At 48.8% G+C, this 27,772-nt stretch overlaps 1 protein-coding gene across 4 annotated transcripts in view; it reads left to right on the forward strand.

The window, feature by feature from the left end:
* HMBOX1 (homeobox containing 1) overlaps nt 1-27,566 on the forward strand; it is a 169,662-nt gene extending 142,096 nt beyond the window's left edge. The window contains exons 4-10 of one of the 4 annotated variants that reach the window (XM_063915074.1): nt 4,949-5,034; nt 6,849-6,959; nt 9,895-10,048; nt 11,681-11,763; nt 13,617-13,712; nt 15,380-15,474; nt 25,803-25,892. In XM_063915074.1, coding sequence (XP_063771144.1) covers nt 4,949-5,034; nt 6,849-6,959; nt 9,895-10,048; nt 11,681-11,763; nt 13,617-13,712; nt 15,380-15,474; nt 25,803-25,808 — 631 coding nt within the window. In that variant the 3' untranslated portion in view covers nt 25,809-25,892. Of the gene's footprint in view, nt 1-4,948; nt 5,035-6,848; nt 6,960-9,894; nt 10,049-11,680; nt 11,764-13,616; nt 13,713-15,379; nt 15,475-25,802 lie in introns of all 4 variants that reach the window. The other 3 variants (XM_063915071.1, XM_063915072.1, XM_063915073.1) reach the window with 3 other exon arrangements.
* The last annotated feature ends 206 nt before the right edge of the window (nt 27,567-27,772 follow it).

The following is a 27,772-nucleotide window of genomic DNA, read 5'->3' on the forward strand; positions in this document are numbered from 1 at the left end:
GTGGGGCCAGCACTACATGTACCTGACACTGGTTATTTGCTGGAGTGTGGCCGCAGTATCACAGCGTAAGACCAGCGCTATAAATACTCCTCTTAATATAAATATGTGCTTGAGGCTCATTAATTTTCTGTGTGATTTCACTCTTGACACATTAAATAGACGGCAGAGAGCAGTAACATGTAGATTAGGTTTAATTGCGGTTCCGTTGTGGTATTAGTAGGAAGACGGTATTCCTCAGTAATGTAGGCTTGCCTGAGAAATGTGCTTGTGTGTTCTGTGTGGGGTACGATTGATGTATTGGAGGTTTGTGTGTATTAGGAGGTATTTGTGATGTTGTACAGTTTTGTGTGAAGGATTGCTGTAGCAGTAGCCGGGTCTTCTGGGAGATTAAAGTGCAAGCTTACTCGTACAGTTAGACATAGAATTTTATATCATTTTGAGACAAATGAATTGACTGATGTTTGTTCATTTTAATTATTGCTTCTGTATGTTTCGGGTAACGCACAACTGTGTAACAGGAGGACCGTGCGCAGTGCGACTCTGCTCTGTCTCTAGCTTGTAACCTCATACATTAATACTACACGCAGGGACCGATTTCAATTACCCACGATTGCTCCAGCGGGATGTCGGGAGACTGACTTCTGCTTGTTAAGGTGCCGACAGAGATCCTAACGTAAATGTGCTAATGGAATCACCTCCATAGGGGTGCAAGCAAAACCAAGCAACAGTTGCCTACCGTAGTGACGCATTACGTGCGCTGCCACACATTGCGCAAACCGCGCTCTTAGGTCCATCTGCCTCTTATTTATTCTGTCCACTCTCACCGGTCGTCTGGCCTCCCCAACATATATCTGTGGATATAGTTTTTCTGGTTTTGGTAGAAATGACCAACTATGTCACTGATCTAGTCTGACATGACATACTGGCATCACAAATTGTATTAATCCCCGCGCACACTGCCATAGCCATATTTCGCTGCCTTTTATAGTAATTCATTTTTATACTTGATTTTGCGGATTCTACAATATTATTTTGAAAATAAAGGAACTTCCTGCACCCTAACTGCAACAAGCGCCTGCCCCACCACCAGCGCCAACTCCAGCTATGGTGCAATTAACCTTGTACACAATACACAGTGACGCGGAGAGATGGGTTCTGTAAGACATGGATGACAATGGCAAGTCTCAAACTTTAAAAAATGTTAGCTAGCTACAATCCATTGCCTTGAAAATTATTTCTGGGGGAAGGGTATTTGTTTTTTTTCCCCCAGCCTTAATGTGTGCGCAGTGTCTGGCAAAGTGACAGTCGCTCCATCACAACGGCAAACCGGCGATTTCATCAGGGCTTAATTTATCATGCAGAGATAAAATAAATATTCCGGCAGCAGAACAATGGTTACGGGTTTCGCGTGTAACGTCCGCAGCCTGTGCTCGCAGAGAGCCTGGGAAAACTTACCGGCAGGAATCATAGTTGCCGCGTGTCAGACTGACCCCCAAAAATATATATATGTATTTTTTTTTAGCCCGCACCCTTCTCACCAGCTTTCCCTGGCTTGCAAGGACTGTTATTCCGCAGTACGTTATATGCTGCCCTCTATATGCCACCAGTGTGGTAGAATACCAGGTTTGCTCCATGTTTAAGGTGGTATTTATAGAGATAGTGTAGTAGTACATGGATGTATTCTCCATGATTTTTCATATTGTATTGGTTAATACATCTGGTATGACTGGTCCCTCTTTTGTCTCACACTACTGTCCGTCTGCTATGATGTCCCTTTATTCCATCGTCTCTGGCCGTCTGCCTCGTTATTCTGTCGTGTGTTGGGCAAACTGCTCCACCGTCTCCTCTGTGGACTAGATGGGCCCCTGACAATGCTGCAGTAGGGTTCTCCATTTACACGAGTCCCTGTGTCACTGGCATGTTTTAGGTCCCCCGGTGTCACTAGGCCTTTGGTTTGTAATACAGGATCTTGTGCTTGGTCCCACTGTACCCCAAATACATACATTTATTATTATTATTATTATTATTATTATTATTATTATTATCCTTTTATATGGCGCCACATGGGTTCCGCAGCGCCCAATTACAGAGTACATAAACAAATAATCAAAACAGGAAAACAGCGACTTACAGTTGAAGACCATATAGGACAAGTACAGGGTAAATAAACATAGTTACATCAGCAGATGACACTGGAATAAGTAGCAGGTGGCAGAAGACTGCTGGATTTGGTGCAGGTGAGGATTATTAAAGTAAGAAAAAGGATAAGCGCATGAGGGAAGAGGGTCCTGCTCGTGAGAACTTACATAAACTCCATGCAACCATACCACCATCAGGCAGGAAACGATTCCCTATTAACGCGAGGAGAGCGGATACTGTAACTTGGATATGACCAGTAACATCTATATGGGGTCTGCATTACAAGGTATAATCATATATTCATGACTCCGCCGTCTGTATTCATCAATCGCCCCCGTATATCACAGCACGCCCCCGTATATCACAAAGCGTGGAGGTCAGGGGTCATCAGCCATGGTGTGTACACTGATGTTCCCGAGTCCAGGTTGGCAGCGCGCAGCTGGCGGCAGCCTGTAACGTTGTCCTTCTCTTTGTTTCCTCTCCTGCCTATTTACCAACACGTATCTGCGGCTCTGCGGCTGCCGCCCCCTCCCCACCTCCTCCGTCTTATTTTATGTCTCTGCTTTTATGTCTGAGGTAAAGATTTATGTCTCCCCTCAGTAATGAAACTTTCCACATGCCATATGGCGCTCGCACACCTTATTCAACTTGCCTAGAATTACCCTCATCCATCCTGGTGTTATGACACTTCTGATCAGATATGACACTCATTAGAAGCAATGCCAAGCAGCCAGATACTTTATGACATCTCACTTTCCTGCTCTGGCCCCTGGCTGCGCACTCCGTCTCCTTTCTGTTCTATTAACCCTTCCCTGTCGCCTCAGTCGTTGTCTTCCTAGGATCCAGCTTTTGGTAGGGTACACAGGTTCTCAAACTCTGTCCTCCGTACCCCACACAGGTCATGTTTTCCAGGTCACCTGTGGATTTTTAAAATGTGGCAGTTGGTGGTACACAGCGCAGCCGCTGGGTGACCAGGAAAACGTGACCTGTTGGGGGTACTGAGGACAGAGTTTGAGAACCACTGGGATAGTAGAAGGTGTCTCATCGTTAACGCTTAGCATCTTGTGTTTGGGACCGGACAGTCCATAAATAGTCCAACGTTAAAGGAAAGAGCACGTGTATGCCATAGAGCAAAGCGGAGATGTGCTGTAACCTGCGACAGTGAAAATAACCATCCCTTCCCGGTGATACATATACATGGATGAAGAGCACAGATGGGCAGCAGGAAGCTAAAGAGGTGGATTTGGTGAAAGTGGCCAGAGGACAACTACTAACAAGCCAGACAGTGGGGTAAATTTACTAAGATGGGAGTTCTATTTAAGATGGGGTGTTGCCCATAGCAACCAATCAAATTCTACTTCTCATTTATGTAGCACCTTCTAGAAGATAATACCTGGCATCCGATTGGTTGCTATGGGCATTACAGGAGATGTACAAGTAGAGAAATAATTTCATTAGAAAGATGCTTCCAGGGCAGCGTAGGCCTCTGCGTATGTGGGAACACGTGACGTCTGGCACTCTGCTAGAGATATTACATCCTATATAATAAAAGGCCAATGCTGCTCCTCACCTCTATGGGGGGGATTCAAGTGTTGTGCGCGCCGGTGACCGCTAGAGGGCGCCCGACGGATCAATTCCAGTGTGTCAGTCATTGTGGTTCCCCAGCAGGTTTATATGGGGTAATATATTCTGTAATGACAAATAGAAGGCACAGGTGTATCCCATGCCCGTAATATACCAGACCTAGAACCGTACGTGGGCTTCTAACCTTGCTCTATGTAGGGGCTGAGGTATTCCTTGTACACGCATAGTAGTAGTTGGCAAATGATTTATTTTTGTTTGTGTATTTTTAATTTCTAAAGAATTTCTGGTTAAATTTAAAAATTGCATTTTTTTTTTTTTTTAAAATGATGGGAGGTGAAGCCGTCTGTAGCATGTGTGTGTCATGTGATAGGATCACGTGACTGGAATTTGTACATGAGGGAGAGACAGGTGCCAGTCTGAATACGGTAAATGTTAATGAATGAAACGGAGAAACAGATAATATTGTCCAAACACTGCGTATGGATAAATGTCATTCTCTGACCTGGGTGTGGAATGTCCTAACATGGCCACCGTAGCAGAGATGGCAAAGATAGCGATACCTTTCACAGCCACTTATTCAGGTTCTCATCCTGGGATCGCCCAATGCGCCTTGATTTCATATTCTGTATCTGTGTCTCATTATTATTATTTATTAATAAAATTGATTGCCTCCTCCAAAGTCCCCAGTGTTTAATATATCATTCTGAATGTAAAATGAACCTGAGGGCAGGATCGCTGAGGTACAGGTGACACCAGCTGATGACCACAGCACCGCTCCTGCATGAGAGAGGAGTTAGGTAAAGTAATACGACTAAGAGCATGAAGTGGTCAGGGAGCAGATTGTATCCTACAGGGCTTTACACCCTTAGAATGTAAGCTCTCACGAGTAGGGCCCTCTTCCCTCATGTGCTTATACTTTTCTTCCTTTAATAATCCTCATCTGCTCAGATCCCGCAGTTTTTTGGCCACCTGGAACTTATCTCTGTCATTTACTGGTGTAGTTATGCTTAGTTACCCTGTACTTGTCCTATATTATCTTCAACTGTAAGTCACTGTTTTCCTGTTTTGATTATGTGCATATGTACTCTGTAATTGGGCGCTGCGGAACCCTTGTGGCGCCAAATAAATAAAGAATAATAATAATAATAGTGAAAGGTGTGTGTGTTAAAAAACCAAACCAAAAACCCCAGACATGTATTATATAATTTTTTGTGTTTCGTGACAGGAGGGATAGCGGTGTTATAAAAGAAGAAATCAAAGCTTTCCTGGCGAATCGTAGGATATCACAAGCAGTGGTAGCACAAGTAACAGGTGAGCGTAACTGCGCCGGTAGCAGGCGAGGCATTACCGCACAGGTAGGAGGCGAGGTGCCACTGCAGGTCTGACCCTGGAGTGCTATGGCAGGGGTGGGGTGTGGGAGAGCCTGACCTGGGAGTGCCTGGCATGGGTGGGGTGTGGGAGAGCCTGACCCGGGAGTGCCTGGCAGGGGTGGGGTGCGGTAGAGCCTGACCCTGGAGTGCTATGGCAGGGGTGGGGTGTGGGAGAGCCTGACCTGGGAGTGCCTGGCATGGGTGGGGTGTGGGAGAGCCTGACCTGGGAGTGACTGGCAGGGGTGGGGTGCGGTAGAGCCTGACCCGGGAGTGCCTGGCAGGGGTGGGGTGCGGTAGAGCCTGACCCGGGAGTGCCTGGCAGGGGTGGGGTGCGGTAGAGCCTGACCCGGGAGTGCCTGGCAGGGGTGGGGTGCGGTAGAGCCTGACCCGGGAGTGCCTAGCAGGGGTGGGATGCGGGAGAGCCTGACCCGGGAGTGCCTGGCAGGGGTGGGATGCGGGAGAGCCTGACCCGGGAGTGCCTGGCAGGGGTGGGGTGCAGGAGAGCCTGACCCGGGAGTGCCTGGCAGGGGCGGGGTGCGGGAGAGCCTGAGCCGGGAGTGCCTGGCAGGGGTGGAGTGCGGGAGAGCCTGACCTGGGAGTGCCTGGCAGGGGTGGCGTGCGGGAGTGCCTGGCAGGGGTGGCGTGCGGGAGTGCCTGGCAGGGGTGGCGTTCGGGAGAGCCTGACCCGGGAGTGCCTGGCAGGGGTGGAGTGCGGGAGAGCCTGACCCGGGAGTGCCTGACCCGGGAGTGCCTGACGGGTGGAGTGCGGGAGAACCTGACCCGGGAGTGCCCGACAGGGGTGGAGTGCGGGAGAGCCTGACCCGGGAGTGCCCGACAGGGGTGGAGTGCGGGAGAGCCTGACCCGGGAGTGCCCGACAGGGGTGGAGTGCGGGAGAGCCTGACCCGGGAGTGCCTGACAGGGGTGGAGTGTGGGAGAGCCTGACCCTGGAGTGCCTGACAGGGGTGGAGTGCGGGAGAGCCTGACCCCGGGAGTGCCTGACAAGGGGGGCGTTCGGGAGTGCCTGACGGGTGGAGTGCGGGAGAGCCTGACGGGTGGGGTGCAGGAGGACCTGACCCGGGAGTGCCTGACGGGTGGGTTGCGGGAGAGCCTGACCCGGGAGTGACTGACAGGGGTGGCGTTCGGGAGAGCCTGACCCGGGAGTGCCTGACAGGGGTGGCGTTCGGGAGAGCCTGACCCGGGAGTGCCTGACAGGGATGGAGTGCGGGAGAGCCTGACAGGGGTGGAGTGCGGGAGAGCCTGACCCGGGAGTGCCTGACAGGGGTGGAGTGCGGGAGAGTCTGACCCGGGAGTGCCTGGCAGGGGTGGGGTGCTGGAGAGCCTGACCCGGGAGTTCCTGACAGTAGTGGAGTTCAGGAGACCCTGACCTGGGAGATCCTGGCAGTGGTGGGCGCAGGAGAGCCTGACCCGGGAGTTCCTGTCAGTGGTGGGGTGCGGGAGCGCCTGGCAGTGCTGGAGAGCCTGACCCGGGAGTTCCTGGCAGTGGTGGGGCGCGGGAGAGCCTGACCCGAGAGTTCCTGTCAGTGGTGGGGTGCGGGAGCGCCTGGCAGTGCTGGAGAGCCTGACCCGGGAGTTCCTGTCAGTGGTGGGGTGCGGGAGCGCCTGGCAGTGCTGGAGAGCCTGACCCGGGAGTTCCTGGCAGTGGTGGGGTGCGGGAGAGCTGGACGCAGAAGCACTTGGCAGATATTACAGATGAATGCTGTTCCTTGTGATCAGATCTTCCCTCTGTCCTGCAGGTATCAGTCAGAGCCGGATCTCTCACTGGCTTCTACAGCAAGGATCAGACTTAAGTGAGCAGAAGAAAAGAGCGTTTTATCGATGGTACCAGCTGGAGAAGACAAGTCCAGGTAACCTGCTAACCATCCCGTTACTTTTTGGGACCATTCTCCCATGTGGTGTGTGGCCACCGCTCTTCTCTATATCATTACACCCAATCACAAGGCATCATGTCTGTGGTATGCTAGTGGTACCTCCTAGGGTCTTATAATGTTGCTGTTGGTGCATAAGCCACTTCTCGCGCTACTAGTCATTGCTTGCTCCTTCTCTGTGCCTGAAGCCATCCGTTACTATTTCTGCACCACTTGCACTTTAGGGAACAATCAAAAACTGACCAGAAAACTGGTGCTGTCACCATAGCAACCAATAACAATCTTCCTGTAGTTTGTCTGGTTCGTGTCTGAAAAGAAAAAAGAACATTATTTTTCATCTTTTTTTGTAATACTTTTCTCTGTTCATACCCTATTTTTATTTGGCAAGCTCTGCACAATATATATTATATTTAATTACTCAGCGTTTGACTGTTATCTCCGCCAGATTCCTACATATATTGCGCAGGAAGGAAACTATTTGCTATCCCAAATGTTTGCTCTTGAATATTGTTAATAATTTGGAGAGGCTTAAAGTAAAGTGACTATTAGGTGAAGAAGTGCAGAACTCTGGGAAGTGTAGTTCTGGGCGATAATCTGCCGGTAAGGAAAGGATTTACTTGTCGTCGAGTGGCTGCAAGAGTCACTTTCACCTGAATATTTATACCTAAGTAAATTGTGAGGAATATTGCGCTTCCCTTCTCGGAAGCTCCCAAGCACATCTCTGACTTCATCCTGTGCTTCTGGGGTTACCAAATCACATTTCTAGCCAATTAGCATCTGATGCTCTGCAGTGCACGTAATCACATTGCGGGAAGCCGGCTACACAAGCACCAAGACATCTGGATTCACCCGATCACTGGGGATCTGTAATGTCACTGCACGCTGCCATCGTGTCCTTCAGCCGTATCTATGCGCTGGCTGCTAACACAATGTTTAGGGTAAATAGTAGTGGGTGCTAATGAAAAGAAATAATGTTAATATCTTGGAACTGGCATAAATTCCTAAACCAACCAATTATACAAACTAGTTTATATTTGTATGTGTTCTGCTTACTGGGACAGGGTACATGGTTAAAAAAAAATGGAGAGATTTAATAGTTGTACATAAATAATCACTCCCCACTATACTGTGTGCAGCCAGAGGACCCTGCTCCTCCCACTATGTAACTCTCAGTCTGTGGCTTCCTCCATTCCCCTCCTCACATCATGTCACTGCCCCTGTCACATGCAGCCCTGTCCTCACTGACACATCACTCATCTCCTGATATACTCTGTGCTGCTGGGGACCCTGCTCCTCCCACTATATAACTCTCCTCTATGGCTTCCTGCTGCCTCCATTCCCCTCCTCACATCATGTCACTGCCCCTGTCACATGCAGCCCTGTCTTCACGGACACATCACTCATCTCCTGATATACTCTGTGCTGCTGGGGGACCCTGCTCCTCCCACTATATAACTCTCAGTCTGTGGCTTCCTGCTGCCTCCATTCCCCTCCTCACATGATGTCACTGCCCCTGTCACATGCAGCCCTGTCCTCACTGACACATCACTCATCTCCTGATATACTCTGTGCTGCGGGGGATCCTGCTCCTCCCACTATATAACTCTCAGTCTGTGGCTTCCTGCTGCCTCCATTCCCCTCCTCACATCATGTCACTGCCCCTGTCACATGCAGCCCGGTCTTCACGGACACATCACTCATCTCCTGATATACGCTGTGCTGCTGGGGACCCTGCTCCTCCCACTATATAACTCAGTCTGTGGCTTCCTCCATTCCCCTCCTCCCATCATATCACTGCCCCTGTCACATGCAGCCCTGTCCTCACTGACACATCACTCATCTCCTGATATACTCTGTGCTGCTGGGGACCCTGCTCCTCCCACTATATAACTCTCAGTCTGTGGCTACCTGCTGCCTCCATTCCCCTCCTCCCATCATGTCACTGCCCCTGTCACATGCAGCCCTGTCCTCACTGACACTTCACTCATCTCCTGATATACTCTGTGCTGCTGGGGACCCTGCTCCTCCCACTATATAACTCCCAGTCTGTGGCTACCTGCTGCCTCCATTCCCCTCCTCCCATCATGTCACTGCCCCTGTCACATGCAGCCCTGTCCTCACTGACACATCACTCATCTCCTGATATACTCTGTGCTGCTGGGGACCCTGCTCCTCCCACTATATAACTCTCAGTCTGTGGCTACCTGCTGCCTCCATTCCCCTCCTCCCATCATGTCACTGCCCCTGTCACATGCAGCCCTGTCCTCACTGACACTTCACTCATCTCCTGATATACTCTGTGCTGCTGAGGACCCTGCTCCTCCCACTATATAACTCTGTCTGTGGCTTCCTGCTGCCTCCATTCCCCTCCTCACATCATGTCACTGCCCCTGTCACATGCAGCCCGGTCTTCACGGACACATCACTCATCTCCTGATATACGCTGTGCTGCTGGGGACCCTGCTCCTCCCACTATATAACTCTCAGTCTGTGGCTTCCTCCATTCCCCTCCTCCCATCATATCACTGCCCCTGTCACATGCAGCCTTGTCCTCACTGACACATCACTCATCTCCTGATATACTCTGTGCTGCTGTGAACAGTCCAATTTGACGATGGAACATAACATTATGCTGGAACTGTATTAAAATGAACACTAAACATTTTAGATGGCGTATCGGCCGCTCCCTATTGTACTCTAGTTGGGGCCTCTGTGTGTTATTGGGCTGTCTGTCCTGTCACATGCCCGTGGGTAAAGCTCTGACGCATTGTGTTGCCATGTCAATGCTTTTATCACTAGTGGCAACTCCCCCAGTTACCAGGATGAACTGTCCCTCACTGGCCGCACTATTGCTGCAACAAATGGTCTTTCTCTGGGTTATAATATAGTCTGAATCCTTGTGACTCTATTTCAGGTGCAACTCTAAGTATGAGGCCAGCCCCTGTCCCTATAGATGACACGGAATGGAGACAAACCCCACCCCCTGTCACCGCTACCTCCGGCACATTCAGGTTACGACGCGGGAGCCGGTTCACCTGGAGAAAGGAGTGCCTGGCTGTCATGGAGAGGTGAGGGGGATTTAATGTGTACTTACCTGGCCTTCCCAGTGTCTCTCCTGAATCTGACAAGCAGTGTGGATGCAAGTACCTGTGTGATAGATCTCTGTATTGAGGGATTAATACCCTCTGATAGCGCATTACACTGCACTGCGTTCACCTTGTCATTCGCCTGAAGGTCTATCGCAGACCGTGATATGAGTAGAACCTCATCAGATGACGTCTGCTCTGTAGTCATTGGCCTCCTTTGCTGGACTATGGAGTGTGGTCACCCGCTGCTCCCCTACATTACATACTCCTCTCCCTCCGGCTGCGTTGAAGTACAGGGCTCCCGTCATTGTTTTTTCCCCCTGATTGGTTTAGCTCACTCTGTCATCTCCTATTGATCGTTACTGTTCCAAAAGCCTCAGAAGCTGATTTTCGGCATTGAGCCTGTGATGGAAGGGGGCCAAGTGTCTGGTGTAATAATATTATACCTTGATCTTAGTTACTGGATCCAATTTTGCTGTGCATACACTGCAGCTGATATGGAGATAACTCATTCCTGACAGACCCCACGTGCCCTGGATAGCTTTCAGTCAAGCCTACATTGTCTGTGGTCTGGGATTGTATTTCCCAATCCCCCCCTCCCCCCCCCCCCCCCCCCCCCTCCCCGATCCTCTGTTACTGATGACCTTAAGACAGGGTTATGCAAGAGATCTGTATCTGTGGCGGATTTATTAGATGTTCTGTATACCTCAATATTGGGCCGCTGGCGATTTGTTATTGTCCTGTAGAGACAATAAATAAAGTGATCTGCATACAGCGTGGGTCTGCAACAACAACCTTACACGTGTGCCTCACACCTCCAACCGATGCCTCGTACAGTAATGTGTCCACGGAAGAGACCGGAGCTAAAGCCACTGTTTTATTGACGTTGGTTATTTAGAGTTCTGGCCATTGTAGCATCAGTAAAACCCCAACGCTATGTGACATAATATTCTGCGTAACCGGTCATTTCCATAACTAGACCGACTTAAGGGGAGATGTATCAAGCCTAGGAGGGCGAAAAAGTGAAGAAGTTGCCTAGAGCAACCAAAAACTGCGTTTGATAATGGACTTTTACTGACTGGTTTCCTAGGGCAGTTTCTCCACCTTATCCCTTTGCAAGGCTTGGTACACCTCCCCCCTTGTACATCTTTCTCGATTGACCTTTAGTCCACTTTGACTCCTCCCACTGACTCATTAGCTTGGAATGCTACTCAATGACACATTTTGGTATAGTGTTCCGTCCTCTTATTGTGTCTTCTGATTGGACAGCCTCACTGCTACCCAATCAGGAGTCACGCTGGGACCCACAGTCCGTCCTGCAGGATGTGTCGCTTGTGCAGCAAGCCTTAAGGGGTTTTCTGTCTTTATGCACTAACTCCCTTTCCTCACCCCAGAATTATCCCCCCCCCCACCCCCCTCCACCAAAAATAATGTTAAAACTACTTTTGCTAAGTGTGATCACAGCGTCTGTATAGGAAAATGCAATTCCTCCTGCAAATGTGTGCTGCGTTATATACGCTGCGGCCCCGTGCTCTTATCTATAAGGGAGACGTTCCGGCAGCGTGTTTGTAGATCAGATAGCCCCAGATAATTGTAAACACTTGAATTTTTCAGCTATTTTAATGAGAACCAGTATCCTGATGAGGCCAAGCGAGAGGAGATCGCGAATGCGTGCAACGCGGTTATACAGAAACCAGGTGAGTGTGACGCAGCTGCGGCGGGGGCTGTTCCTGCAGGCTGGGTGTTATGTGCGGCGCTCACAGTGTAATCCTGCCTGGCGTGTTCTGACTGCGCTACCAAATGCACATATTACCGTGCTGCATGCTAATTCCGGATGATCAGATGTAATCCAGCACAGATCCCCATTATTATGCTCTCCGTTTCATTCCATTTGCTTTTATGTAGAGAGTCCTGTGTCCAGATGTTTTCTCCCGTCATTGCCTTATGTATTACAGCGGTGTACACCGAGGAAGCGGCTCGTGTGAGGAAGGAAAGGGTTATTGCACACTAAAACTATAGAGAGCCTGATTCTGTTTTTATCATATGCGGCTGCCAGACCTGTTCTGTGCCAGGCCTGTTGCTGTCCAATTGCCACCTAAACATGCCTATTGCACGGACAGAGCTACCGGGTCTCGCATGGCGCAAGCCAATCCACCTTTGTATCCTCTGCGGAGGTGCGTATGGCTGGTGCAGCACATACATAGTCTGCGATTGCTTTTGCGCAGCCTGCTGATTATTGCTGGAAGAGTCCCTGATTGCTTTATCGTCCGACTCTGAATCTAGTCCATTTTGAAGGCTTTTCCATAGCTTCTATGAAGCTGGCAGAGCTTTATGTTCCCTGAAGAGCCATTGTTTTTGCCTGTCTTTTAAGCCATCTATTGCCTACTCAAACCCTCCGCTCATTTGCATTTATGAGCTGTAACCTCTCGCAAAGCAGTATTTTGGAGGGCGGAGCCTAGTGACCAAATAGGGAGGGGCTTGTGAACTGGGGGAGGGGGTTGCGGGGGTGTCATTGGTGGTCTTATCTGGTTGCAAACTGAATGAGAAGCAGTTGCATTACCCATAGTTTCCTGGTTACTATTTACAGAGAAATGTGAAAGTTAAAATTGTTCTAAAGTTTGAAGTTTACTTTTTTTGACGACGATCATAAAACTTTATCTGGTATTTTAAAGTGCAGAATATTTTTTTTATTTTGCATTTAGTGTCCTCCTATTAGCCAATGTACAACGAATGTCTGTAGACACACTGAGATTGTAGACTGCGGATCCCAGGTGCTATTGCCGGCGCTCAGGGCTTCCGACGGTGACCTCTCGATGACGCATCGCTGCGCCCACCTGTTCGCACTGAAAATGCCACAGAGAGAGTTTGTGTTTGTCATCTTTACATATTCAGCGAAGTCCTTGAAATGTTATGTAAAAATCTCCAGCTATCTACATAATTTATGTCTGAACAGTAATTCATTCCCTATTAAAGCCCTTGGTGGGAAGCCAATCTGCTTAACAAACAGCCCTGTGCCAAGTTGGCTCTGGCATGAGCTGTGTAAGGTGCACGGAGTGACAGCGGGCGCTACAGCGCCTCTCCTAATTCTCAAGGTTAAGAGACGCCGCAGCGGGGGTAAATGTTTCCAGGTGTCTGAGTGGTCCGCGCAGCACAGGGCAAATCACCGATTAATGCATGCAACCTGTATTCCGAATGCGTCTGCTGCTCTCATTCATTGCAGGAAAGCCATAGCAACACGTTATCGGCATCTGATGTCATGACCAAAGCACTCGGGGACTAGTCGCTGACCGTCTCACACCCCTATACATTCACATGCGCCTGGCCCCTAGCTTATTATATGCACGTGTTCTGCTTGTATCACTTCCATATTGTGCCATATTAGGATGTTGCCAGGACCTGCGCTCCCGTTATACTGTATATAATGAATGGGTAGCCACGCAGTTCTCCGTTAGATGCTTCCAGTATAGTCCTAAATCTGGATCCTGGCGAATGGCTGTAGTTATATATAGCGGGTTTATTACCCTATGTGATAAATGAATGTGTTTTCCAGGCAAGAAGCTCTCTGACCTGGAACGTGTCACCTCCTTGAAGGTCTACAATTGGTTCGCCAACAGAAGAAAGGAAATAAAGAGAAGAGCCAATATCGGTAATGTTTTAGCGCACAGCCGTGACAACAGTTGCTTGTATGGTGTCAGGGAGACTAGCTGTCATTAATGCATGATAATAGAGAGCCTGGATTCTTTCCAGTGATGGTACCTAGGCCGATTGTTTTATTACTGCACAATGCTACACACTCACCAGGAAACTTCCACCGCTGATAGTAATAGGAATAGCCGGAGGTCTTCCGGGTTACTGTGTGATGCTAATGAGTGCATAACACTAATGTGATGAGTGATTACCTTCTACTGGGGGAGGTATCTGCTGCACCGGGTATCTGACATTGCAGAGAGGTAGTGCACTGTACAGCCCTAGGTGTCTGACATTGCAGAGAGGTAGTGGACTGTACATCCCAAGGTGTCTGACATTGCAGAGAGGTAGTGGACTGTACAGCCATAGGTGTCTGACATTGCAGAGAGGTAGTGGACTGTACATCCCTAGGTGTCTGACATTGCAGGGAGGTAGTGGACTGTACATCCGTAGGTGTCTGACATTGCAGAGAGGTAGTGGACTGTACAGCCCTAGGTGTCTGACATTGTAGGGAGGTAGTGGACTGTACAGCCCTAGGTGTCTGACATTGCAGAGAGGTAGTGGACTGTACATTCCAAGGTGTCTGACATTGCAGAGAGGTAGTGGACTGTACAGCCATAGGTGTCTGACATTGCAGAGAGGTAGTGGACTGTACATCCCTAGGTGTCTGACATTGCAGGGAGGTAGTGGACTGTACATCCCTAGGTGTCTGACATTGCAGGGAGGTAGTGGACTGTACAGCTCTAGGTGTCTGACATTGCAGGAAGGTAGAGTGGACTGTACATCCCCAGGTGTCTGACATTGCAGAGAGGTAGTGGACTGTACAGTGTTGTATTCTTATTTGTATACTTGTGATCAGGTTATTCCATTTCTTGCATTTCCATGTATAATTAGGCCACACATGTGCATTTGAATACTTAGCAATACAATTATCCTCAGATTAGCATAATATCTTGGACTGTGTTTATTTCTTGCACTGTACGGTTCACCACATAGCTAGGGTTAAATGCTGAGCTGATGTGATGTTCATGTTTCAGCAACACTATCGACCTTTTCTGACTCCTACTCCTGGATCTGAAAGTCATTCGATTATAATTTTACTTTAATGCAAAGTCAGTCATACTAGATTTTTGGCTCCATTAAACCAGTTCTGTTCTCACAGCGAGCCGCCTTAAAGGGAGCAGACTAATAACCTACATTTATGGATGACAGATGTATCTACAGAACATCATGTGCTGCTGTTCTACTGCAAGCTTATATTATTAAATCAATATTCTATGGTTTATGCCAGTAGCTCCCCACATTTTTGGCACGGTGACCCATCTGCTAACGCTGCTGCCGCGTGGTGGAATGTTTGTTAGGGTTTTGTATAAATATCCATCTGGTGTCCTCATAGAGGTCCGTGCTTTGCTCTAGTGATATATATCGTCAGTCTGGGCCCTGTAAGCAACCTCCAGCACTTGTGTAGTCTATAACAATTCTAGCTGTGTCTCCTTACTAGTGTCATGGCCGATAGCACTGAGCAGGAATCGGAGGACTGTCGGCGGCTTCTCCCTCTACAAGAGCTGCGGGGTGGCTTGTATTACCATTGCAGATAATTTAGGGCCATATTTGCTTTTTTCGAAGAAGCAGCAATCCTGGAGAGTCACGGCATCGATGTACAAAGTCCAGGCGGCCACTCCAATAGCGACGACGTGGATGGAAACGATTACTCAGAACAGGTGAGCATCTCTGCTTCTGCGTTATGACCCAGCAATGACTTGGCGCAGTAGGAGGGTCCTGTGTATTTGTACGGTTTCCCCTCATTTATAAAGAGTGAATTTTAATTTTGCAAACTATGGCCCTGGGCAAAGATATTCCCCCTGTCAGCGAGAAAATGTATTATCGAGGCTTAACCTACTTATTCATAATATGCAGATCAGCATTTGCATTCAGATCCGCCTTCAGCAGAATTTTCGGTGCAGGCATTTGGTTATCTGACATGATCCTGAAATGTGGATTCTGAGACCCTTAGTTTAGATGTTCGGGATCCGCAGTGTCGGTAAGAAGGCTTTTCCTATGACTTGCTCACCACACCTTTAGTGCATTCAGTTTATCTTCTCCAGGAACTTAAAGTAAAGAACAAAACTTAATGGCTCAATGGTTTAATTATTAACCATACATTATCCTCTGTAAGTGTCACTGCATGGGGAAAAGTTGTTTTGTCATTCTGTGCACTTAATTACAGGTAGGTTGATTCCAGGCTTTAATTCAGCCTCAAAAGGTGCTGGTGCGTTATCTCATTACAGAAGTGCTCCTCACTGACGCGCTAAGCTTTGCTTTCTTCCCTCTCTCCTGTTACCGCCTGCTCCTTTTTTTAATGGCGCTCAGACACGTGTCGGCACCATGGATAGTTAACAGCCAGGGTGTGCAGAGAGGGGCGGGTGAGGCTGCAGTCCGCAACTTACTAAGTAAATGCCGCTATGCGTGTGAAATCCGATCGGTGTGCTGGGAGACCACCTGGTGGTGGTTATTGCAGTCTGTTCCATGGAGGCTGGGGAGAATTCTGTTGTCTAATGCCTGATTCCGCTGGTCAGTCCCTGCCCTCAGCCACTAATAGGGTCTTCTTCAGTTCCTTCTCTTTATACTGAATCTTCTAGCACTGGTGGAACTCGCCATACTAAACCGGGTCTCCCAGACTTCAAAATTAAGCCCTGCGAAAGGCAGAACTCATAATATACTGTAGCAGTTTTATTATTTTATCATGCGTCTTTACATAACGCCAACATTGTACAAAGATACAATTTACCTTGTTAATAGAACACTGGCCACACAAGACCTGATCGGTGGTGGAGCTTTATATCCCCATTTCAGATCCCTGTGTAACATGGCATAAGCTCCCCAATATCCCTTATCAATCCCTCCTCCCCATGCCCACACTGAGACTGGTAAGGGTGGTTCTCCTTGCATGCCCACAAAGAGCCTTCTTTTTCTACATGTATTTTCCCACACTGAGACTGGTAAGGGTGGTTCTCCTCACATGCCCCCACTGAGACTGGTAAGGGTGGTTCTCCTCGCATGCCCACACAAGACTGGTAAGGGTGGATCAACTCACATGCCCACATTGAGACTGGTAGGGGTGGTTCTCCTCGCATGCCCCCACTGAGACTGGTAAGGGTGGTTCTCCTCGCATGCCCCCACTGAGACTGGTAAGGGTGGTTCTCCTCGCATGCCCCCACTGAGACTGGTAAGGGTGGTTCTCCTCGCATGCCCCCACTGAGACTGGCAAGGGTGGTTCTCCTCGCATGCCCCCACTGAGACTGGTAAGGGTGGTTCTCCTCGCATGCCCCCACTGAGACTGGTAAGGGTGGTTCTCCTCGCATGCCCCCACTGAGACTGGTAAGGGTGGTTCTCCTCGCATGCCCACACTGAGACTGGTAAGGGTGGATCTCCTCATATGCCCCCAGAGACTGGTATGCCCAAAGACTGATACGGGTGGTTCTTCTTGCATGTCCACACTGAGACTGGTAAGGGTGGTTCTCCTTGCATGCCCACAAAGAGCCTTCTTTTTCTACATGTATTTTCCCACACTGAGACTGGTAAGGGTGGTTCTCCTCACATGCCCCCACTGAGACTGGTAAGGGTGGTTCTCCTCGCATGCCCACACAAAACTGGTAAGGGTGGATCAACTCACATGCCCACATTGAGACTGGTAGGGGTGGTTCTCCTCGCATGCCCCCACTGAGACTGGTAAGGGTGGTTCTCCTCGCATGCCCCCACTGAGACTGGTAAGGGTGGTTCTCCTCGCATGCCCCCACTGAGACTGGTAAGGGTGGTTCTCCTCGCATGCCCCCACTGAGACTGGTAAGGGTGGTTCTCCTCGCATGCCCCCACTGAGACTGGTAAGGGTGGATCTCCTCATATGCCCCCAGAGACTGGTATGCCCAAAGACTGATACGGGTGGTTCTTCTTGCATGTCCACACTGAAACTGGTAAGGGCAGTTCTTCCCGCGTAACCACACTGAGAATATTAAGGTGGGCTCTCCTCGGTGGCCCACACTGACGCTGGTAAGGTCAGTTTCTCTTGTGTGACATCTGGACAAGTATGGGCAGTCCCCTTGCAGGCCTACTCCAACACTGGTAAGGCACTTTATATAGTTAGAAGACACACTAACACTCATATTCTCATATCAGACCAGAAAATATAGATCCATACATCTTATATTTCAGAGGAGCATTCAAAGAAAGGCTCAGTGAGTCCTCACCAAGCCCTGTTATCCAGGACAATTACCATATAAGCTGTCACAGAAGATGGGAATTCCTCATACAATAAAATACTCTTGAAACACATTCTTAGTAAATGCATGGTCAACGCGTTTCAGCAGCCACACGTTTGAAGTTGGCTTCAAGGGCAAGTGCAGTAGCTGTGCCAGGATGCTGCAAAGGCTCTTGTGAAACAGAAGAGGCCAGAAAGCCGTTAGATCAAATATCTTTATTAAAAATTGGGGAACAACAAAGGCAAACCAGCAAATTAAAGTAGCTTGAAGGTAGATGATTCCCCATCATACTATCTGTTTTCTGTAGGCTCTTCTTGCTTCCATCCATGTATAGATGTACATTGCATTTGTGATATTTTTCTTAATATGATTTTGTGCCCAGCTCATAGTATGCTGCTCTGCCATGAGGTATACACATTATTATTACAGGTACACCACCAATAATCCGGCACCCTTGCTTCCAGCACTGTGCCGGATTGTCGGTTTTGACGGATTATTGGTAGCATCATTGACGGTGCTGTCGACAGCATCCTGAACCCCCCTCTGCAGCCTAATTCTATCCACTGTGTCTCCTACAGCCTAACTCTGGCCACGCAGCCGATTCCGCACCCCCGGCCCGACTACCCACCCACAGCCAGACTCCCCCTACCCTAAACCTCCCACTGTTAATCTTAGACCTCCCGCAGCCTATCTAAGCACCCTCCCACATCCTAACTCCCACCCACAGCCTAACTTCCCCCGGCACCTGATGTGTCCGGATTAAAAGAGGTGCCAGACCATCAGGTGCCGGGTAATCGTTGGTGTACCTCTTATTATTATTATTATTATATTATTATTATTATCTTTTATTATTATTATCATCTTCTATTTCTGCAGCGGGGTACACTGGTATTCCACAGGGAATAACATCGGGGTGTAGAGTAGGATCTTGCGAGGCACCAACAGGCTAAAAGCTTTGACTGTTCCCAAGATGCTCAGCGTCTCTTCCTCTATATCCCCGCCTCCGTGCACAGGAGCTCAGTTTGTAAGTTGGTGCCTGCAGTGCAGGCAGTTAACAGGCAGGGCTGCTCCAGCAGCCTTAAGAAGAGCTATTTTAAAGAAGATAGAAGACTTCAAGGGCTGCAGCAGAGGCACTCTAGTGCTAGATATCATTCTGATATCTCCTGCTGCAGCTCCATCATCTCCCCCAGCGGCGCTGTATACTCCCGCGTCCCTGGTTGCCGGGTACTTACAGCGGAGGCTCCGGTTCTTCACCCACTGTGCACACACTAACCGAAGTTCTACGGGATTGTGTGGTCGCACTCAGGGAGGAGGTAAGATGGTCCCCCAGGGACGACCCGCTGGAAATCGTGATCCGCCGCGACCATTAGGAGGCGGGCTGCGCGCTGGCATGGACACTGTGGCAGTACAGGGACCCCAGTAGACCTCCAGGGCAAGGGCACAGGTCGGATTAGGCTATAATCCATTTTATTAAGGCCCGCAGCACCCGGTGGTGAAGTTCAGCAAGGGGATAGGGCTCTGGCCTGTAGCCCCTCCCCCAGCCCCATGGCGCCATTTAGAGTAAATGTTCCCGCCCTGGAGCTGCATCTCTCTGTCTCCCTCACTTCCTGTCAGCGTTTGGGCACCATTACACACAGCTGCGCTGATTCTGGGACTGCTGGGTGATGCCTCCTCTGTAAAGCCGCCTGCATCATCAGCGCTGTGTATTTACAGGACACTTAAGTATGCTGCATTTCGTTTAGACAGTGTTAGTTAAGAATGAGTGCATACTTCAGGGTTATTTAGTACAAGTACCCTGTATTATCCAGTCTTTACTGTGCATTGATATATCTGTCTATATACATAGCTTTACTCGGTAATAGTATTGCTAGTCCAGTGCAGTTTTATTTTTGTCATAATTCCTGCATTGTACGTGTGTGTGTGTGTGTGTGTGTGTGTGTGTGTGTGTGTGTGTGTGTGTGTATATATAGCTCCTGGGTGATCTCTGCTCCGTGTATCTCACTCCTAGTGCTATCCTTATATTCTGTAACCTGAGGGGGCTCCGTGCATCAGGGTTATTAGATAATATAGGTATTTGACAGGATATACGTATTTTGTATTTTTCTCTGTTTTTCAGTCACATTTTACCTCCGAAATCCTCTGTGCTGTCACACTGCACGGGGGGGGGTTGTGTTAGGTATTTCATATCATATCAGCTACCGGGGGGCGGTGGGTCTGGGGTTGATTCCGCCGTGCACGATTATGATGTCCCAGATGCATTTGAGGATCACATGGCTGTGGAGGATTCAGGTTTTGCGGGTACTTTACCCCCCAGTTAGCTTGTAACAACAGGGGCACATAAGGGCCCACCTTGGTCTGCCTTTTCTAATTTACTGACTACGCTGGTAATTAGACTTGCGCCCCCTATGGAACCTACTGTGCCTTATCAGCCTTATATGGTCCCTGCGGTTAATCCGCCATGGACAGATGCTCTCTCCACTCGGTTACAGCACTTGAATAACTCTTTGGATAAACATATTCCCGACCCTCGCCCGCCTAAGACTAAACCTAAGAAGTTCTCTAAGCGGGCTGTTACTTTCTCTCAACCACGCATGTTCCGGGTACCTCTTCCGATGAAGATGGCGTGTATACTGACCCCACAGACTCTGATCATGACGTTTCTGATGGGGAATCTGTTTCACAAGTGGATGTTCCTGATCTATTAGAGGCTGTCAGGCTCATTCTTCAGATTGATGATGATACTGAGCCTGCTTCTACATCTAAGAAACCGGACCGGTTCAAATGTCAGAAGGTTACTAAATTGGTTCTGACCACTTGGTTGACATACGTCAGGAATCCTGGGAGCACCCAGGAAAGAAATTCACCCCGCCCAAGAAGATGCTAGCCCGCTGTCCCGTTGCAGCATAATTGAGTAAAAATTGGGAAACTCCACCGCCGGTGGATTCGCAAGTCGCTCGGCTGGTGGTGTCATCTGCTCTACCTGTCACTACCGTCACTTCTCTCAAGAAGCCGACGGGTAAGCGGGTGGAGGGATGCTTAAAAGCTATCTATACCCTTGTAGGGGCTGCGCGTAGGCCCACTATTGCGGCTACTTGGGCCGCAAAAGCGATTGAGGCATGGGCTCAGGAAATAGAGGCTGAATTTCCGTCCAATTTTTCTTAACATGCCAGACAATGTCTCTCTTATATTGTCACGGCATCTCATTACATTAAAGAAGCAGCTTCAGATGCAGGTGTTCTGGCGGCCAAGGCTGCTACGACATCCATTTTGGTTCACCGTACTCTCTGGTTGTGGTCCTGGTCGGTGGACTTGGACTCTAAGAAAACCCCGGAGGTGCTCCCGTTTAAAGGAAACATCTTCTTTGGTGAGGATCTCAACAAGATTGTCGCTGACTTGGCGTCTGCTAAGACTGCATGTCTACCTAGTACTACTCCTTCTGCCCCGAAGGCTAACAGTGCTTCCTTTCGTTCCTTTCGCCCTCCAGGTAAAGCAAAGGGTCGGGCGTACCCGAAACAGTCTCGCACTTCCAAAACCACCAAGCCTAAACGTGCCTGGGCTGTTCATCAGCCGGCTTCCAAATCTGACAGGCCTGCGGCATGACAGGGCGGGCCTCCCCCTGGGGGATCCCAGGGTGGGAGGCCGACTTCTACAGTTCATCCAGGTGTGGTTGAAGACCACTTCAGACGCTTGGGTGCGGGAAGTAGTCACTCACGGATACGCTGTATCCTTCAAGACATGTCCCCCTCCTCGCTGTTGCCTGACGGACATCCCTTCAGATCAGGTGAAGGCAACAACTCTCCGTTACGTGGTACAATCGCTCCTGGACACCGGAGTGGTAGTGCCGTATGGAGACCCTTCGCTCTATTGTCCTGGCTTTGGAACCAGGGGACTATATGGTATCCCTGGATATACAGGATGCTTACCTGCATATCCCTATTGCCATGTCACATCAGCAATACCTGCTGTTTGCTATTGGCAATCTCCATTACCAATTCCGGGCCTTACCGTTTGGTCTGACCATGGCTCCGCGAATTTTCACCAAGGTCATGGCAGTTATGACGGCTTCACTCCGCCGTCGGTGCATCCGGATCCTGCTGTATCTGGATGACCTGCTGATCCTGGCCAATTCCCCAGAAGTTCTCCTCCGTCATTTGGATTTGACGGACCAGTTTCTGCAAGCCCACGGGTTGCTCATCAACTGGAAGAAATCATCCCTGGTCCCTGCACAGAGCATGGTGGACACGCACTACCAGAGATTGTTTTTGTCACAGGAGAAAGTCCTGAAGCTTCAGGACAAGATACGTTGCTTCCTCTCTCGTTCGCGTGTGTTGATACACTCAGCGATGCAAGTACTAGGCCTCATTGTGTCGGCTTTCGACATAGTGGAGTATGCTCAATTTCATTCCCGCCCTCTGCAGAAACTGATTCTTGCCAAGTGGGACGGCCTGCCTCACCGGATCAGGTCTCAAATGATCTCCTTGTCTACGGAGGTCTGTGTTTCACTGACGGATGCCAATCTGAAGGGTTGGGGCGTGGTGTTGGAGCAACACTCTCTTCAGGGTCGGTGGACCAGGGAGGAGTCTCTGTTCCCAATAAACATTCTGGAATTGCGGACAGTGTTCAGTGCTCTGAAACTGGCCCGGCATCTGGTACTGAACAGGCCTGTTCAAGTACAGTCAGACAAGGCCACCACGGTGGCGTACATAAATCATCATCAAGGCGGCACTCTAAGCCGCATGGCAATGATGGAAGTGTCAAAGATTCTTCAATGGGCGGAACGCCATCTGCCAGCCATATCGGCAGTGTTCATTCCGGGGGTCCTCAACTGGGAAGCAGACTTCCTCAGTCGTCAGGATGTACACACCGGAGAGTGGAGCCTGTATCCAAAAGTCTTTCAACTCCTAGTGGACAAGAGGGGCCTACCAGATGTAGACCTGATGGCGTCTCGACACAATCGCAAGGTTCCGGTCTTCGGAGCAATTACAAGGGTTCCTCAAGCGGCGTTCGTGGACGCACTGGCAATTCCATGGAACTTTCGGCTGCCGTACGTGTTCCCTCCGGTGTCGCTCCTGCCCAGAGTAGTGAGGAAATTCAAGCAAGAAGAAGGAATCCTTCTAATAGCTCCAGCGTGGCCCAGATGGCATTGGTTCTCAGACCTACAGGGTCTCTTGCTAGAGCGTCCTCTTCTGCTTCCGTAACGACCAGACCTCCTCGTTCAGGGCCCTTGTGTTTACCAGGATTTGGCCCGACAGGCTTTCACGGCGTGGCTCTTGAAGCTTCCGTACTGAGGGTCAAAGTATTTTCTGAGGCGGTCATTCAAACTATGTTGAAGGACCGTAAGCCGGCTTCTGCTTGGATTTACCATAGGGTCTGGAATTCTTACTTTGCTTGATGCGCATCTAACAATCATGACGTTTACAAGTTTAGTACGGCCAAACTTTTTGGCCTTCCTACAACAGGGACTGGACTTGGGCCTTCGTCTGGACTCCATCAAGGTTCATATTTCTGCCTTGTCGGTATGGTTTCAGAGAAAAATTGAGACTCTGCCTGATGTTCATACATTCATTCAGGATGTTTTACGGATTCAACCTCCCTATGTCCCACCTGTGGCTCCTTGGGATTTGTCCATGGTTCTGGAGGCTTTGCAAGAGTCTCCGTTTGAACCTCTTGAATCTGCGGACCTTAAGTGGCTTTCCCTCTGGCTATTGCCTCTGCTAGACGGGTATCAGATTTGGGTGCCTTGTCTTGTAGGTCCCCCTATCTGATTTTTCACCGTACTGGGCGGTTCTTCGAACGCGCCCTTGTTCTCTACCTAAGGTGGTGTCTTCTTTCCACCTTAACCCGGAGATTGTGGTTCGGGCCTTTGTCTCCGGATTTATCCTCCAAAGAGTGATCTTTGGATGTGGTGCAGGCTCTCCGTATCTATGTGAAGAGGACAGCCTCCGTTAGGAAGTCTGATTCTCTCTTTGTATTGTTTGGTTTTCACACACGTGGCTGGCCCGCTAACAAGCAGACCTTGGCCAGATGGATTAGAATGGTGATTGCACATGCTTATGTACAGGCTGGCCTTCCAGCTCCTGCTACCATCAAAGCCCATTCTACTCGGTATGTTGGACCTTCTTGGGTGGTCCGCCGTGGTGCGACCCTTGAACAATTGTGCAAGGCGGCTACGTAGTCCTCCGTGAACACGTTCATAAGGTTCTATGCCTTCGATACTTCCGCCTCCCAGGATGCTTCCTTTGGACGCCGGGTTCTTGTGCCCGCTACACTGCGTCCCCTCCCATAAGGAACTGCTTTAGGACATCCCCGATGTTATTCCCTGTGGAATACCAGTGTACCCCGCTGCAGAAAAGGAGATTTATGGTAAGAACTTACCTTTGTTATATCTTTTTCTGTACACTGGATTCCACAGGGCGCCCACCCTGACGCACTTAGCTTCTTTGGGTTGGTATGGCATTAGCTGCTGATACCTTCTCCTGTCGTGAGAATGTGGTGTCTGTGGCTACTAACTGTTGTCGTCTCTTTTACCTGCTACTGCATTGGACTGGTTAACAAAACTGAGCTCCTGTGCACCGAGGCGGGGTTATAGAGGAGGCGTCACTGAGCATCTTGGGAACAGTCAAAGCTTTTAGCCTGTTGGTGCCTCGGATCAAGATCCTACTCTAGACCCCGATGTTATTCCCTGTGGAATCCAGTGTACCTGCAGAAAGAGATTTAACAAGGGTCAGTTCTTACCATAAATCTCCTTTTATGTGGCGCCACAAGGGATCCACAGCGCCAATCACACAGTACATAATCAAATGAGCAAACCAAAAAATAGGACTTACAGTTCAAGACAATATAGGACAGGTATAGAAAACCAAGAGTTAGGTGCCACCAAAGGGAGTATGGAGCATAAGATAGTGTAAGTAAGAAAAGGAAAGGCACATGAGGAAAGAAGGCCCTGCTCTTGCGATCTTACAATCTAAAAGGTGAAGGGCTGACGGACCAGGGTGACACAGAAGGGGTAGACAGTGAGCATAGACAAGAGGGTTAGGAGGAGAGTTGGCTGGGTTTGGTGAAGAAGTGGCTCTTGAGAGCCCGTTTGAGGTTTTGTAGAGAGGTGAAGAGTCTGATGCGGAGAGGTAGAGAATTCCAGAGATAAGGAGCAGTACGTGCAAAATCTTGTAGGTAGGAGTGGGAGGAGGTCATCAGTTGTCAGGAGAGGTGACATGCATTAGAAGAGTGAAGAGGACTGGTGGGAATGTAAAGCGAGATAAGGTCAGAGATGTAACAGAGAGGAGTGGGTGAGGGCTTTGAAGGTGATTGAGAGAAGCTTGAATTGGATTCTGAATGGGAAGTGTAGCCAGTGGAGGTCCTGCAAGAGAGGGGTGGTGGATGTAGTACGTTTGGTGAGGAAGATGAGACGGGTAGCAGCATTGATGATAGATTGGAGTGGAGAGAGGAATTTATCAGGGAGGCCAGATAGGAGGAGATTATTGTAGTCCAATCTGGAAATGACCAGTGAGTGGATAAGGGTATTAGTAGTGTCCTGGATGAGAAAGGGTCTGTAAGAGGTACTGAATCTTTGGTTTAAAGGAGAGTGAGGAGTCAATGATTACTCCAGTCTTTCTGCCTCGCAGCATCCCTCCTCTCGTCCTTCCAGGAGATGAGTGGTTAGTGGAGGTAGGGACCTTAGTTGTAATATCTCAGACGTCAGAATGCAAGGGTTGAAGGGAGGAATGCTGTTGATGAATACGGTTTGCATATTGTGAATTAACTAGTTATTTTGTGATTTGTTTTTACCTCTACATGCTTAGGATGACAGCACCAGCCATAGTGACCACCAGGATCCCATCTCCCTAGCAGTGGAAATGGCAGCTGTCAACCACACCATCCTGGCGCTGGCCCGGCAAGGAGCCGACGAGATCAAGACAGAGGCTCTGGACGATGACTGATAACCTTACACAGCGGGGACGGGTCAAAGTGAAAATGTACTTAGATTTAGACGTAGCACCTTAGCAATCTTTCCTCAGTCCTTAATATGTGTTCCTATTATCAGTATAACTGCAGTCTCTTGTACGTCGAGTTAGCCGGTAGGGTCTCGTCCTGTGAAGATGGCATGGTGCCCATAACCTTCGTGTCCGCTTTCTCAGTATTAATTCCAGCCATAACCACCTTTGTCCCAGGTCTAGAACGTTTTATTCCATTCTGGCATTCCAGTTTACAAGTGCTTCCAAAATTTCCGACGCGTTCTGCCGCACCTTCATCATGTTCTTCAAAGACTTTCTGCAAAGTAGAGGAGCGTTCCGCGAGTGATGTGGGCACGGTTCCGGTGCAAGTCATTTACGTGCAGCCTTAGATCGAGAAACAACTTTTTTTTTGTTTTTATCCTAAACTGTGATTGTCCAGAAACAATTGTGCATATTTGTCGCGTTTCGCCTCCCCATTAATGGTGAAAACGTTTCTATATCTTTTGCTTGTAAAGACACTACAAATTGTGTGGATGCTGAGATATGCAGCTAAGAGGCACTTATGATATGTATTACTATGATACTCTGGTCACTGTCCATCTGCTCCAAAGATTCTATTGGTTTTTAATCCTGAATTATGTAAAAATCAGCGCATATATTTATATGAGCAGAATCGAACAATAATTACTTTTGGTTGTCCGATAAAGTTTAGGGTTCATGGGGCGAGATGTTCCAGGTTGGTTTTGCTTTTTAAATTGTTGGCGCTTTAAAAATACAGGTAACCGTGCTATAACCGCACTCCTGCCTGTATCTCGCAGGTTATATTACATTAGGTCTTAAATCTGCCTTTAAACGAACCATTAGACCACCTACAGTATTAATTGAAACGATTTGTGAGTTGTACGTGTTCCGACTTCTGCCGATCATTTGCACTTTTACTCGACCTTACTGGCTTCTATTGCAATAGCTTGTATTGTGTTTGTCTTTTAATACCTTTTTTTTAATAGTACTGTTAGCAAACGCTGTCACGTTGGTGAGGCAGAAGTTCCTGTCCTTTTGAGATCCTGAGTTCCTTTAGTACTCGGTATCCAGAATTCCAGCGGCTTCTCCGTACGAGAACAGCGGAATACTACTACCAACGTTCCTTTCTGAGACTCTACAATTGTGTAGTACCCCTGGATAGCAGTATGTCCGGAAATCCTGGCTTCTTTTTATAAACTGCGCTTTCAATGCTTAATCTGAATTATTTAAACAAACAGAGTGTTCTCTGAGCTAAGAGCTCGCTTTCCCTGCAGGTATAAAACCCCTATCCCTGTGTGTCCCATATGGAACCTTTGTTAACCGCGTGGAAGAAGTGTATGAGATTCGTGCCATGGAAATGGTGGTTTTGCCGTGTTGTCCCATGGGCAGTTCAGAAAATGAAGGCAAACGTGTTTGGTTGCCACGGGTAACACCAACTTTTTACTGTGCACCATTTTCGTAAGTCTCTCCTAGTATGTCTTTTGTGTGTGTCATTTCTTTGTAAAGGTCTCTCATGTAAACTTGTAAAACTTTATATATTACAGAGCATTTTAGGGCATAAAACTGTGATTATTTACACTGAAACAGACTCTTTCTTAAGAATGTGAAATACGGGGTTAGGAACGTCTGCGGAGCGAGCCGTGCTCATACGGTATACCGTTTATAATATGGCCACGTTAATCATTATCCACATATATAGGGATAGCCTTACCTGATTCCATATGAGTTGACTGTTTTTTAGCCCAGCCGGATTGGAACATGGAGAGAAACGGTTTCAATTACGTCTTCCT

Source organism: Pseudophryne corroboree, chromosome 4 (genome assembly GCF_028390025.1).
Source record: "Pseudophryne corroboree isolate aPseCor3 chromosome 4, aPseCor3.hap2, whole genome shotgun sequence".
NCBI classification, from domain to species: Eukaryota; Metazoa; Chordata; class Amphibia; order Anura; family Myobatrachidae; genus Pseudophryne; species Pseudophryne corroboree.